Here is a 15,832-nt window from a genome sequence, read left to right as displayed (position 1 = left end):
GGTATTGACCCTTGGTAATGAACGTTACAGAGGATGCTGGAAATGGTCTCATTTGAAGAAATGAAAAACTAAGGATCCAAAAGTCCTGACTCCACTTCACGCAGAAACCACCAGCAGAACTCAAGACGCGAGAGTTCATCTGCACACTTTAATCCATGCCCAACAGTAAATTTGAGGATACAGATGCAGGTCCTTTTTGATAATGTTTTGACACGACCATCTCTTCATTCCCACTTGCACAGATAAGCGGTAATAATAATAATAACTTAAATGTTTCCACCTTTTCAATACAATATATTCACAAGATTACAAAATTATACGGTACTAGTTTCGACCCATCTAGGGGTCATCATCAGCCGTATTGGAGCAAAGATCATTTGTGGCGAAATCCTAAGGATTTCGCCACAAATGATCTTTGCTTCGCCACAAATGATCTTTGCTCCAATACGGCTGATGATGACCCCTAGATGGGTCGAAACTAGTACCGTATAATTTTGTAATCTTGTGAATATATTGTATTGAAAAGGTGGAAACATTTAAGTTATTATTATTATTACTTATATATTGTTCAATACGGACCAAAAACATGAAATTCATAACCATCAGATAAGCGGTGTCGAGATTTCGTCGGACTTCTTCCAGGCTTTCCTTCACACGAGCAATGTTTTCTGGTGTTCCAACTGTTTTCGGATAGTTACGGCTTTTATTCGCTACAGAGCCTGTTTCACGCCATTTTGCCACTAAGTTTTGCATTGCTGACTTTGCTGGATGATTTTGCCAAAACACATCCAGTCTTAAACTCTTGCACCAACAGTTCCGCACAGGTTCTGCACGAATTGTGCTCTGCATAACGCTTGACAGCAAATGCGCTGTTCTATCGTGAGCACCATTTTGTGTTGCATACAGCATTTCCTGTAATGGAGAGTTCTCATATTCATTAACAAGGGTCAATTTCACATCAGATATCGAAGTAAATTTTTGTACATGCAGTGTATAAGATTTTTTTTTAAATTGCATGTCTCTCTCAGCGTTATCCAAGAAACAGTATGTGGAGGTACCCATTTGTTCTTACTTTACAAAGTAATGTGCGAGTTGCAGAGTTGTGATATCGGCAGGATCAGTTGCCTACTGCCATTTACAATCAAGTTGGGAAGTTATCGTTATAATGGCTTTCTACATTATTTTTTGCATACTTATGTGGAAGCTAGAATCATGAAATTTGGCTCGCATGTGGCCATCGCTCATGTCAGTGTGCGTACCAAATTCGATGACTGTATCTTTTCTATAAATGTGTCAAACTGCAACATATATGTGTAAACATCACAAAATTTACGTACAATCAAGAAATACAGCCAAATCTAACGTACAAGGGAAAGAGATATGACAAAAAGTCATAGGACCGAAGTTGTAGATCACTCCAAATTGAACCAATTGTGCCGTCCATTTTTTGATACAGCTTACCGTTTAGACACCAAATACCTCAAAGGAAGGTCTGCACCGTCATTAAATTGTCTCCATATTTTGATATTTTGCGCGCAATGGGGGGGGGGGGGTAAAAAGTGAAAAATTTAAGCATCTTGGAATTTTTCCACTTGTTACAGGCTATAATATCGCCAAGTTTCAATTTTCTAGCTTGTCTGGCAGATTGTACCACAATCTTGATTTGTGGGGAGGGGTGTAAAAATTAGGAATTTCCTGAAAGTTTTTAAACCCACGAAACCTATAGGTTATTGCTTTGCGTAAATATATATGACTGCTTTCTTATGAAAATTTTAAGACCCCCCAGCATGCACCCATCAGGGAATTTTGAGAATTTTCAATTTTTTCTTGAGATCCTGAGATCATCAGCATCTCTGGTACCAAGTTGTAAGTTTCTGAGATACCTGGAAGTGCCTCATTCATTAATTCACGTCCATTTTCATTTTCATTTTTATACCTTTATATATATATGTGGAACTCTCATGCTTCTCGTGTATGAGTGTAGATTGCAGACATGTTTACTGTGTTTTTAAGTTTATCTGTATAGTGACTGCTTGGGTTTGGGTTACCACATGGAAATATTAAATGATCTCTTCTCTAAGGAGCTGTTGCTTGGTGTTGCCATTTGTAGTCTAATTAAGTAATTATTAGGGGGAAAACGTTGTATTGCACAGCAAGATGAGCTGTTTTTATCATCTACCGTAGTTAGAATTTGATTCAGCTGTTTTGGAGGAGATGTCATATCGTTTGCCTTTGTTTACTCATGAAATATGCTACGAATACTCCCTGGAGTGCGACTGGAGTGGGACATTGATGATGATGACTCCCCACTTTCTTGAATGCTTCAAAGCTCACCACACAAAAGCTATCTATGTGTAAATTTGTTTGCACAGAGATCTTGATATTTCTCTCAAATTAATGTAGGAAATATATGATACAGTATTGATGTTGACACTAAATTGTTACCTTCTGATATATACTTCATGCTTATTCTTTCAGAATATAGTGGGTTTTATGGATACTCATAAAAAGAATTCTTTAACCTTAGAACTGCGGACCATCTTTCAGGAAGACGGTGCACTGTTTCATCAAGTGCGATCGTCTTTCTGACAGACGGTGTCGTTCTTCTGCCATAGATTTATAACTGGACATCAGATTGCACTAATATATATACCAGCTAAATACTGATATATCTTCACTTTTGAAAGTCTTTGAAAAACAAGCAACGGTATGGAGAAGTTTATTTAGCTGTAGAAGTGAAAGTACTTTCATATGTTCTTAGAATCAAGATGGCAGCCCACTTTGTTGACAAATCTGAAATCGAGCTCTTCATTTTCGAAGATCTTAGTGCCTGTACTGATGGTGACAGCGATTATTGTGTTAATTCTGACGAGGAAATTATTCCTGAAAGTAGCGAAAGTGACAGCAAAGTACAAGGTGCCTCGGAAGAAATGGAAAATTCCGATAACGGGAATGATGTTCAAGTCAGTGCAGGTTATATTATTATTGGCAGTATGCAAGTATTTGAGGAAACCAGTGAAGGGATAAGTGTGAACTATTGATATTTGTGTAGAATGTTATAAATACTTTGATCACAAACTCACAAAAAAAAAGGAAAATACCCTGAGAAAACTAAGATAAACTGTAGGTTCGAAGTTTGTGAAAAGAACTCAAAATCTGTTTTGAGAAAAAAATTGCGTTTTACTTACCTTTTGAAATGAAAAGTGAAGAATTGTCGGGGAAAATGTAAGAACTTGCCTGTTTGTTTCAGAATATTATTTTTTTCAGCAATAAATTGTCTATCAAATTATTTTCTTAGAGCAAATTATTTCAACAATTCCCTTTGTTCAAAAAAATTATAATTGTGTTTCTAGATAGTTTAGAACTCATGACAATTTTTAAAATTATTTCTGACATCTTCATGTAGATGAGTCTTTCAGCTTCCTATTGGTGTATAATATTGATTTATTGGGATTAATATGAGTTTACAGGCATGATTTTATTTTCAAAATGTATATTGAGGAAAATAACTGCAGCTGACAGATAAACCTGCAGCAGTTCTAGGGTTAAAATACAGTACAATCTCCATAATCTGACCGTTCAGTAATCTGGTCTTTTTTACCTCTGCCTGGAGTACTATGTCAAAACATCTGAAACTCTATCCATTTTGTTACTGTTCCCTTGGATTGTTGTTAAAACACATACTGTACGCGAACTTTTTCTTGAGCCCGATTTTTACGGGGTGAGGGGGTAAGGAGGGAGCGCTGACGGTTATACTGCCAACTGGATGGAAATAAAATCTGAATTGAATCGATAATATGATCGATCGATATGAATTTTCTAAACATTTATTATCTTACGCCAACAACTCTGTCACACATACATTATTTAACATTATATAACATTTCTCGATGCGAATCTTGTTCCTAGCATGAATTATATAGTTTGGCTTTGCTGTGTAAACAACATCAGTACTAGTTTGTAAAGTGTATGCCAGATGTCGCACAGTGATGCATAGTTTGTGTTTCAAAGGTTGCCAATATGGATGTCGAAGATAACAGAGGTCTACCGATTCAGCACTAGGGAGCTCAGGGCTCAAGAAAAGGTTCGCGTATAGTACTGTGTTTTGTGCAGCTGTGTATTTTCGCGTGTATTGTGTTTTAAGGATCAACTGTAGTTTGAACAATGCTAAACCCAAAGAAATACCAGCACAAAACTGGTCCGTTGTTGGAAATAATACCTTTTCCATCTAACTCATTGTTGGTTGCCAGTGTTTTGCCCCAGTGTGCCAATTTGGGCTCATCAATTGGTAACTAGCACATCTACCAAAATGCATGGCTAGTGCATGTAGTGGAGGCCACTACTAAGCTGGGGAACAGACACTGCCTCTTGGATTTCAGTATCATTTCCTTCCCTGGGGAACCAGCATCCAACTGAAGGGGCTCCTCTGTCCGAAGCTGTTAGCCCCTTTAGAGAGTCAGGTTATTTTCTGCCACCCAACACTGTATTGAGATGCTGGATGCATGTTCTACTCCATCCTATAGCAGCTAACCCTGGCCAGTCGAAGTTCATTATTATTGATGCAGAATGCCGTGCAGTATATGTCTGACTCATTGGCTGAACGGTCAGCGCTGAGGCCTGCGGTTCAGAGGGTCCCAGGTTCAATTGCTGGCCGGGTTGGGGATTTTAATCAAGTCTGATTAATTCTTCTGGCCCAGGGACCTGGTGTTTGTGTTTGTCCCAACACTTTCCTCTTCATATTCAGAACAACACACTACCAACCACTATAAAAACACGCAATAGTTATTACATCCCTCCATATAGGGTTGGTGTCAGGAAGGGCATCCGACCGTAAAACAGAGTCAAGTCAGCATGTGCGACACAGTTTGCACCTGCGACCTCACAGATGAAGGAAACTAATAAGAATATAGTACAGTATATAACGTTAGTTTTTGCTTGGTATTGTATGTGCAATTTCTTCTGGAGGCATGTGTGTGCCTTCCGCATACAGTTTGACCCCTGTTTATTTGGAGAAGCACTGGAGCTGTGATAGTTACAGAACTAGCATGAAATGAAATTCATGTTAAAGCCTGTATTGTCAGCCTAATACAAATATTATGGTTCTTTAAGGAAATTCCACCTTCATGGTACTATGTTAATTTTATTCCTTTCAGAATAACAACATTAATGGATTAATGGTACATGTTTCATCTCAGAGAGACATCTTCATCCATAAAAAGGGAAAATTAAACATATTACTTAAATAACATACCTTAGTCTTGATGATAATTTAGTCTTTAAGACTCTAGTCAAATGTGTCAATGTAGTTTGAGACCTTATTAATGGATGGTCTTACTCTTATGGAACAATGATATGTTGATAAATTATTGGGGGTATTAATCTGTCCTTAAAATCCTTTAGATTAGTTCCATAAATAATATTATATTTAACTGCTTCATTCCAAAGCAGGATGTCACAATTCGACCAAACTCAAGATTCCAGATTTTAAGCATCATTCTTTGAGAGAGGTTCCCCTCTAGATTCTAACTACATTTTATCAGTAAGAATGTTAAATCGCATGCCAGCCATGTGGAATATGTTATTTGAATGTTTCTTCAACCCATCAATTTTTAATTAGCACTATAATATTATTTTTAGAACTAATCCAAAGGATTTTAATGGTGGATTAACATCCCCAATAACTTCTCAATATATCCGAGTTCCAAAAGTGTTTTTTGAAGAGCATCCATTAACAAAGTTCCATAAACAACAGTGGCACATTTGACTAGTCTTAAAGATCAAGACTTAAGATATTTTAGTGTATTTTAATATATTTGTGACCGAGCTCGATAGCTGCAGTCGCTTAATTGCGGCCAGTGTCCGGTATTCGGGAGATAGTAGGTTCGAACCCCACTATCGGCAGCCCTGAAAATGGTTTTCCGTGGTTTCCCATTTTCACACCAGGCAAATGCTGGGGCTGTACCTTAATTAAGGCCACGGCCGTTTCCTTCCCACTCCTAGCCATTTCCTGTCCCATCGTCGCCATAAGACCTATCTGAGTCGGTGCGACGTAAAGCAACTAGCAAAAAAATATATTTGTGTATCTTTGCTGTTTGAGATTTTTTCTTTTTATGGCTGAAGAGGTCTCTTAGAGACGAAACATGTACCATTAGTCTTGTTATTCTGAAAGGAATAAAGCAAATGTAGTGTTGTAAAGGTGGATTGTCCTCAAAGAATCATAATACTTGCTACAGAAGTTGTTGAACAAGAAAGAGATTACTCTGTTCCTAGTTACTCTCTCCTCTGCAACAGGCAGCTAACTCTGTATTTATTTACATCAACTAGATAATGCCTGTACATAACACACACGATATTACACAAAGTGTGCATAAATTAACATCTTAGAATATGTAGGTTGAAATTCACAAGTAACAGAAAATGGGAAGAAACACAGTTTTGTAGATGACGTATTGCTAAGGGGAATATCCCCTTTGGGTGGGGGATGCAGACGAAGAATACACCCGCGGTATCCCCTTCCTGTCGTAAGAGGTGACTAAAAGGGGTGATGAAGGGATAATGGAATTAGAACCAGAGACTACTTTTAATTAGTACTATTACATGAGGTACACCATGGGTTGACGTTACTAGCGATTAGTACCACCATGTGAGGAATGCCATGGTCTACATTACCTAGGAGCAGTACCATTATGTGAGGAACACCACGGGTCTTGGTGTTGTATGTGATTAGTACCATCGTGTGCATCCCACCGTGGCGGGGGAGTGCACAGACTAGTCTCTAGCACGAAAATATGCCGAGCGCTGCGCTCGAATGTGTTGGTTTCACTGTGTTCAGAATGGGTCTGCGTTACATGTGACTAGTACCACTATATAAGGAACACCATGGGTCTACGTTGCTTGTGAGTCGTCTCCTTATGTGAGGAACACCATAGGTCTGTGTTAATCTGTGAGTGGTGCCATTATGTGTGACATACCACTATAGTACCGCTATAGGAGGAACACTGTGGTTCTGCTTTACCAGTGATAGTACTACTATGAGGGGCTGGTGGCTTGGATTTTGGACCCTTTTAGACAACAAGCATCATCATCATCATCATAATCATCATCATCATCATCATCATCATCATCATCATCATAAGGGAAGGAAATGAAATGGAGGTACAAGCACAGGTAATGCTAGACAGGGATGCGCTCTAAAATGTGTGAGGAAAATATTGAAGACAGTGATGTTCTCAAATAAGTTTTCTTTAATTGCTCTTCAGTCAACATTCAAGGAACATACCATATACTTGATAACAACAAGTTTAAATATGAGATACATTATTAACATGACCCTGACCTTTATAAACTAATAACAATAACATTATTTCACAGCTCTCTTTAAATTATATCGTCACACTCACATAAACCAGAGGATCACAAGGGTCTTACAGAATTTAAATAGAATAGTTATGTACACTGCAAATAATGAGGAAAAAGGAACTATGAATGCAGGGTGGTTTTCCAATAGTGAAATTGGGAAATAAGTTTATAGCAGAGAATCAGAAAAAGAAAAAAAAGAAGATAGATTTGGAGTTTTATGCTATTGTCGATATAATAGTAGCTGCAGGAGCGAGTTGGCCGTGCGGTTAGAATCGCGCAGCTGTGAGCTTGCATTCGGGAGATATTGGATTCGAACCCCCAATGTGGGCAGCCCTGAAAGTGCTTTTCCGTGGTTCCCATTTTCACACCAGGAAAGTGTACCGTAAATACCATGCCTTAATTAAGTCCACAGCACTTTCGTTCCCACTCCTAGCCCTTTCGTATCCCATCATCACCATAAGACCTGTCGGTGTGACGTAAAGCCAATTGAAAAAAAAAAGATCTTGTTCAATCTCATTTATACTCCGCACGGCTTTACTTCTACATTGACGTTTCACACAACAAATGAGCATCACCTAACCTCTGTCGCCAGCGCGCTACCGCCGCAAGAACGGCTGATGCAATACGACCGCGGTAAACAGCCCTCGTCAGATGTAATACCGTACTCAGAAAAGCTAACGAATCAGGGTTGGAAACAGATGCACAAAAACTACACATACTAACAACATCCGACACTACAAAAATACCGTACATTATTAAGAATAAAAGAGAATGAGGAAATATCACATCACTCGCCGCTAATGACTGACACAGGAAGGAGGTTATGGCCTACAAACAGAACACTCCACTGATCTCAGAGTCACTTTCTTGCCACTTGTCTTTCCTGAACTACACTGAGACATTCTAAACATGCACAAATTAAGTATACTAACCAATACACGGACGTAAATAAGACTATAGATTTTTTTTTTTATAGACTGAACTACTAAACCTGTATTTTACTAACTTATGTTATGCTGAACTGTAAACTATGCTATACTGTACTATACTTGAGAGATAAAGGCTAATATGAAAAACATAAATTACTGAAGAAGAATGCAAGAGGTCGCGAACCATACCGAATACCTACCATACACGCTGAGCGAGATTGGTTAACCGTGAGGTGAATGTAAATATTAGAGTTGGCCACTAGGTTTCAAGATCACACTCTGCTGATGTAAATCAATATGAATGGCAGCTTTGGATTGGTTGGATGTCTATGTTTGAGCACATAACCACCGGACAGAGTCAAAATCGGCCAAAACGTGAAGCAGTTCAGAGTATAAGTTACAAAGTGATAATGCCGTATTTTACACCTATCTTCAGCTGAATTTTGCCCTGATAAAGGATTCTTTAATGTTTTAGTATATCTGCTGACATCATTTATTTGCTTTTAAAATTCTCTTAATTGCCATCCAATTTCATCTCTCATACTTGACTATAGTACTCGACTGCTTGACTATGCAATTGGACAGTTACAAAAATGATATTCTAGATCATAATTACTTCTCCTTGAAATTATCAATTTCTGTGACTTATAGTTTTGAAAATACTGTACATATCAAAAGTGAAATCGGTGACCAGTTTTGGTAATGCAGGCCTGTAAGTTATGAAGATTTTCTTCAAAAAAAAAGAAGAGAAAAATTGGGAATCGGTACAGGTTTTAGAATTGGCATAGGATAGCCACCCTGTATTTAGAAGTACAGAAGAGTGTTTATCCTCTGAAGTGCTGACACTGCAAGTAATTGAGTGTTTTGAGGGATATTAATGGGTTTTGGGTAAATACAGACAAAACATTTACATGTTTATACAATATTCAGTAAATACATGCTGCTTATTCAGTGCATTGTATATAGTTGTACAAATCTCAACCAAACTAGATATTAATAGATGAATCTGACTTTAAAGAAGGTATGTAAATACTGGTCAGTCACTGATTGGTTCAATAGTGCACAATATTTTGCATAATTTCATACGGAACATGACTAGCCAATGGAAAAATTTCCATCCATTTTCTTGTTTTGCTCTAATAATTGTATTTAATCCACTTCTACTCTGTACTTTTTCTCCATTTGTTCTGAAAGTATGTGATTATTTGATGCTTTTCTCGAGTGTTGTCTTGACGTTACCGACAATGACTATTTACAGGTGAAGTAACACAAAAATGAAATTCAGCCATTTATTCAAAACCCTTTTCTTAGTTCATTGAATAACTAGCACATTCACGTTACCTTGTACTCAAGTATATTTACCAGACTAATACAGTATGCTCATTTTTCAAATAACTGCTGCCTTGATCAGTAATCAGAATTGCTGGTGAACATGAAATCATTTTGAATGCTGTATCTTTGTATTCTAATATCTGCATTTGTCCTACATTTCTTCCATCTGACCATGAGGTATGCCAGAGCGCTCTTTATATGGAATGCAGATGATTTCACACAGGATTATTTGTAGAACTTCCATTTAAGGAAGCACAAATTGAATTAAGATAATGGTTTTAAGAAGTTTCACGAAATTCTCTAATATAACTTATGGCTGCAGCAGACCTCCCTGAAATTTTTTAGAATATTATTTGAATATTTATTTTTGTTTAACTATTTTCATGTGAGTTATATATTACAAAGTCTACTGTACTGTGTTGTTTTTTCCCCCCTACAAAACGTTTGTAGATTTTTCTTTTCATAGCAGATTGTGCCCATTTCACCGCACATTTTCCACCTGGTAGCTTTGTGAGAGGGGGGCGTGGGGAGTGAGAAATTTTGTGCAAGTGACGGCTTGGGACTGTGTTTAGTACAGTCCTGGCAACAGGAAAATGAGGGAGAGTTTGCATTTTCCTTTCTGTGTGTGTATGTGTGTTTGTTGTATTGTATCAAAACACAGTATTTCTTTGACTGATGTGCTCTTCAAAATGTAGTTATTTTGTATTACTGTGCTTTTAAGGGGGGGACCCTACTAAGTTTTGTAAATTCTACAGTTTTCATTCATCCAATATTCTCCATATTTGTAAGTTAATTTACGTTGTCAAAATTAAGATTATTATATAATTTGGAACATTTTGGTATCATAGTTTCAGATTTATAACACATTTTATAAAAATTATTTTAATCATTTCAAAACATCCCTTTGGGTTTTTAAACTTTTACTTTCAAACTTTTTTGTGGTAGTGCTTAGGGGTATGTGAATAATTATTGGTATTATTATTTGAAAAATTTACATTATTTTTATTGAAATACTTTTTCTCTTACCCTTTTGTATTCTTGGAAATTCTCAAATTTTCATATTTGACTCAACATATCTCTGTCAGATATCATTATTTTCCAAAGTGAATATCAACTTTTATGTATCTCACAAGGTAGTATAGGCATGCAAAGTTTGAAGACAATCAGGCAAAAACTGTTGCACTAACAACATTTTGAATACTGAAAAATAGTGTTCAGAAAAAGCTAATTTTGTACAAAATTACAGTAGCTGCATCAGAACTTCCTAGTGCCATATACTTCTCCTTCCTTGGCCCTTTTTCTCTCCTCAGCAACAGTTTTTAACATTCTACTCTACTTATTAAGCCGTTATTGATAAAAATACATACCCCTATCAGTAGTGATTGATCTTTGAATGTTGAAAAGATTTTAATGTAATAGTTTTCACTAAAAATTGTTTATATATGCCATTGTGTTAAGCCACATCACATACGAGCATTAAGGTATTAGTTCCAGTTAAAAATTATTGGTAAATCTAACATGATGAAGTGGAATGGAACTATGTAGCTTGCAGTGTTCTTCAGGAAACGTTATCAAAAATACAAAGCACGTGCGGTGGACATTTTCTGCTCGACATTATTTGTCGTCCATAAGGGGGTGTGCATTAATTTGACTATTTATAATGTTCATCTAAATACATCACTACGGAAACTGTCCACAGATAATAACACAGATCAGTATACTGGGAATTGCTGGAAATTCAAAAGCGGACATATGAAATACAGTGAAATTCCAAAAGTATTCATTGAGGAAGTGGAAAAACCTCAATTTTAGTTTTTGGACCATTTTGGCTTAAGAACTCAATAGGGTCTCCCCATAAGACAATTAATTTATTAAAAATATAGTTTTCATTTTGATATATGAAGATAATTCTAGTGTGCCCCAACCAAGTTAGTGTTTTGAGCCATACCTGGTATGTAGTTTTATGAATGATGTGATTTATATAGAGTTGGGGGCTTATCTTGGGGTATTTTGTACACGCAGTAAAAGCCATGAACTTTTGATTTACAGACACAGCAGAGAATGAAATCTAATTTGTATAATTTGCCATAACCTTGTAAGTGAACACTTATTCCATGAATCCACTGAGATGAATTTTCTGATTTCTTCAAAGCAGGACTTAGTACTACAGTATATTGAAAAGCTGTATATCAATCAGGTAGCAAACCATTTGAGTTGAATTAATGTCTTGTCATTTCTTTTCCACAAAGTAAAGAAACCAAAGACTTTATTTATAGTGTAAAGATGAAAAAGGCATTGAATTCCTGGTTGAATTCCTGTTTCTCAGCAAACCAATAAAAAGATGCATGGTTTATATTAGATCACTCATAAATGACATTTGTGAAAACAAAATATCCTGGAGCATATTCCAGAAAAGATTTTGGATGTATGATTACATATTTTTTTCTTTTTTATAACGTTATTTTAAAAAAATTAATTTTCCTTGAATTTTGTATTCATCTTGCCAGCCATTAATACTTACCAAACCCTACTCTATCTCTCATTTTCTACTTCATCCTTTTGTCCCTTTTCACCTCCTCTTCTAATAAGTAGCATTTCCATCTCGTTCGCTTTGCCTTCTCACTCATTTATCAACATTAATAGTAACTTTCATTTTGTGTTCAGATCTAGGATTGCCAGACGTACATTTTATGCCAAAACAATACAAAGTAATTTTTATTCTGTATTATAAAATCCATCAAGTTTTAAAAATTTTTATTTATATTTACAGTTGAGCCGCATTATCATGGGCACCTCCTACAATTAACGTCGACAGTGTTGCGGTCTGGGGAATACTTCCATGGTATTCTCCGAGAACACTCATCCGTTTGGAAGACATACTTGACCGGTTTGGTTTTGAATCCGACCTTGCAGATTACAGACACCCATACATGCCGACTTTGGGGTGGATGATGATGATGATGATGATAATAATAATAATGACGTGTGGTGATAATGCGACTCGACTGTGAATATTTATGGTTTGGGTTACCAAATCTTCAATAATTTCCATCATTTCATTTCATCCTTCCCTTGCAAAAAGTCAGAAATAAGAAGTGTTATTGATCATTTGCTCGTTTGATTGTTTGGTGATAGTTGACGAGTCTCTTCCATCTCTACTCTTTGATTGCACTTGTTTTTTATTGTAGCAAATCCTATTCACTACTTGCATTTTAAAAATGTAAAAATCTATCTTTCTACAGAAAGGTAGAGATTATGACACTGTATAATTTAGTGTTTTCTAATCATAATTTTTGAGAATGTCTTATTCCTCCAACACTCAGCATTGTAACAGTGGTAATTTCTAAATTGATATTGTGAATTAAGGCGCTATACCTATTCGGTCATCGGTCTTAAGTTTATTTCACAGGTAGATATAGGATAAAACTTACAATAAACAGAAGGTGTGTGAGTCCACTTATTTTAATTTTTAACATGTGGCAACCCTGTTCAGATCTGAAGTATGTTTCACATCCCTTCCTCTATATTTTCTTGGTCACAAACATCTTGTCCACATGTTCTAGTCCATGTCAAATTCGTCCACGCGAGTTTGTTGAGAACAAGCAGACATTTTGTCCATTTTTCCCATCCACCAACAGTAGGTCCACTCATATTGTCCACTCCAAATTCACTCATTTTCTCCCATTCATATTTGTGCATTTCTTTTTATGCTATAATAACAGTAACAATATAAACAACAATATGGAGAAGTTTAAAATTCCATTACGTTTCAAATGGATGCCTAACTTTTTTTTAACACAGTGGCCACTGTAATAGCCACTCTACGTGGCAGAAAATAAATTAATCCAAGGTGACTGTGTTTATCATTCTGAAAGTGAAAAATGGCACCAGAATTTAGTGGTGAGATGCACAAATGGTAAGGTTGAATTTAAAACTTTTTTTTACAAGGCGTTGAAACATTTTACAATATATTTGTTAACCCTTTCATAAATTAGGCTTGTATTGTGCAATTACTGACAGACAACACAATTAAGTAGTGGACAAAAAAAAGTAATATGGGAATTTACAAAAAACAAGTGATGGATTAACAAGATAGGCGGACAAAACGGAAAGTGGACTAAGTGTCTCTGTAAACAAAAACGTCTGGGGATCCTTATGTGAGTTACTAATGCCTTAATCTGAAATAAACAGTTCAATATAGGCATTATCTTGCAACTTCAGGATATGTTTTCCTAAGTGTTTGTTGTGTCACTATGAGTCACATTCTTCATCACACGTCCACTTACATTTCCCGTTTCACTCAATCACCCATTGCACATCGTTCTCGATTTTCTGCGGCATAATTTGTCCACTCGGCCTGTAATCGATCCGCTTTATAGATCTGCCAGTATGAGTTAACCTCTAGAGTGCTTCACTACCGCAGACTTCTGATGTACTTCATGGCGTTGAACACGAAAATGACAGCCATGGCATCCGTGTGGTGAGCTGCCGTCGGCTCTCGTGCCGCCTTCGCTGTATTGCACAGATTTTTCTTGCAATAGCAGTAGGTTGCAGAAGCGCTCTTCACGCTCTGCGTCACCCCTTTGTCCTCCTGGTGACAGCCCTCGTCGTAGGCACTGTCTACTATGGCGTCCTGGTTCACCCACCTAGAGTCTACTAGCGTCTGATAGGTGTAATGCTGCGCTGCACAGTCTCGCTGCACGCCTCTTACTGTCACTGAAAATGAAAGAAAAGTTAATTTAGTTCACTGATAACAAATTTCTGTAAATTAACATTGTAGATGAATACTCTGGTTAGTATAAATAAATGGAAGACTGTTAGAAGTTGGCAAAAGCTTCAAATATTTGGGGAGTATAGTTGCAGAAGATGTGAAGATAAATGAAGAACTTAAAAAGAGAATCCAGCAAGCCAATGGGTTTTACGGGTATGTGAGAGGTATAGTGTGGACAGTAACCAGATTTATGACTGACTGCGTTAGTGTTGGCTACTGAGTGTATGATTTGAAGCTGTGTATCGATTCACTCAACTGTCCGAGTGAATCGAGTTGCAGGAACGGCGAGCTCATGGCACATGAATCAGCTGACTTGCAGCACACTGTGCTGAGTGGGGTACGCACGGATCAGTGAGACTCAACACACAAACATAGCATTCATTATGGGCACACTGGACATTTACGGGGAACCGAATTTCCGCTGCAGCAAGACATACAGAGCCATGGCACACTGAAAAAATCGTACGCTATAACGGAATCCCACTTTCAGCTCATGTGAAGGTAATACCCACTTCCATTCACTGTCCTTTTCTTACAGGGAGGTTTAAATACTAGTTGGATTTATTTGCAGTTTTAGAAAGGTAGTCATAACAGAATTCCTAAGTAACTAGTCTATTAGGTTATTCTACTTATTAGTTTAATTAGTTTAATGAATTTCAGTATTATAACTTAGTTCACATTTGTCCACTAATTCAGTTCAGCTCTCTAGCCTACCCTATGACTATGAGTCAAGTTCATGACCACTGAAAATGATCTGTTTTTTATTAGGAAGAACCGCTCAATATTCTCTCGGTTCATATGTTGCATCATTGCACAAGATTTCAATCATTGAGTCACCGAGACCATTGGTGTTGGTGGATAGTAAATAAGTGAGCTGTCTGATGCAATAACTTAACTGAAAAGATGTTTAATCTGAAAACTGTGAATACAGTGAAATTTCCAAGCTCTTTGAAATCGTTTAAGAAAAGACTAGGCACCAGTTGTTAGGTAATTTGCGACATAGGCGACAACACCAAATGCAGATCATTGCTAATTGTGTGTAATATTTTTTCATCTAATTTTTTTGCTATTTGCTTTACGTTGCATCGACACAGATATGTCTTACGGCGACGATGGGATAGGAAAGACCTGGAAGCGACCATGGCCTTAATTAAGGTACAGCCCTGGCATTTGCCTGGTGTGAAAATGGGAAACCATCTTCAGAGCTGCCGACAGTGGGGCTCGAACCCACTATCTCCCTATTACTGGATACTGGCCGCACTTGAGTGGCTTCAGCTATCAAGCTCGGTCATCTAATTCTATACACTTATTTCATGGAGTTGTCACTGTGGAGCAAAGGCTTTGTAACATCAAAACTTGATGCGAAGCGGTGGCTGCAGGAGAAACCTGAATTTGAAAACTGGATGACGCATAGGAAAGCGGTTCATAGAATGAAGACCAG

General features: G+C 37.2%; 2 protein-coding genes across 2 annotated transcripts in view; one reads left to right on the top strand and one right to left on the bottom strand.

The window, feature by feature from the left end:
* The window catches only part of LOC136886164 (rabankyrin-5), a 319,573-nt gene that overhangs the window by 48,933 nt on the left and 254,808 nt on the right, over nucleotides 1-15,832 (top strand). The gene's annotated exons all lie outside the window — the stretch shown is intronic.
* LOC136886165 (uncharacterized) overlaps nucleotides 12,436-15,832 on the bottom strand; it is a 152,464-nt gene continuing 149,067 nt past the window's right edge. The window contains exon 3 of the mRNA XM_067158908.2: nucleotides 12,436-14,336. Within this exon, the coding sequence (XP_067015009.1) occupies nucleotides 14,035-14,336 (302 nt within the window). The 3' untranslated portion in view covers nucleotides 12,436-14,034. The remainder of the gene's footprint in view (nucleotides 14,337-15,832) is intronic.

This window comes from Anabrus simplex, chromosome X (assembly GCF_040414725.1).
Source record: "Anabrus simplex isolate iqAnaSimp1 chromosome X, ASM4041472v1, whole genome shotgun sequence".
Classification (NCBI taxonomy): Eukaryota; Metazoa; Arthropoda; class Insecta; order Orthoptera; family Tettigoniidae; genus Anabrus; species Anabrus simplex.
Note: the sequence above shows the minus strand (reverse complement) of the source record. Positions and strands in the feature narration are given on the sequence as shown.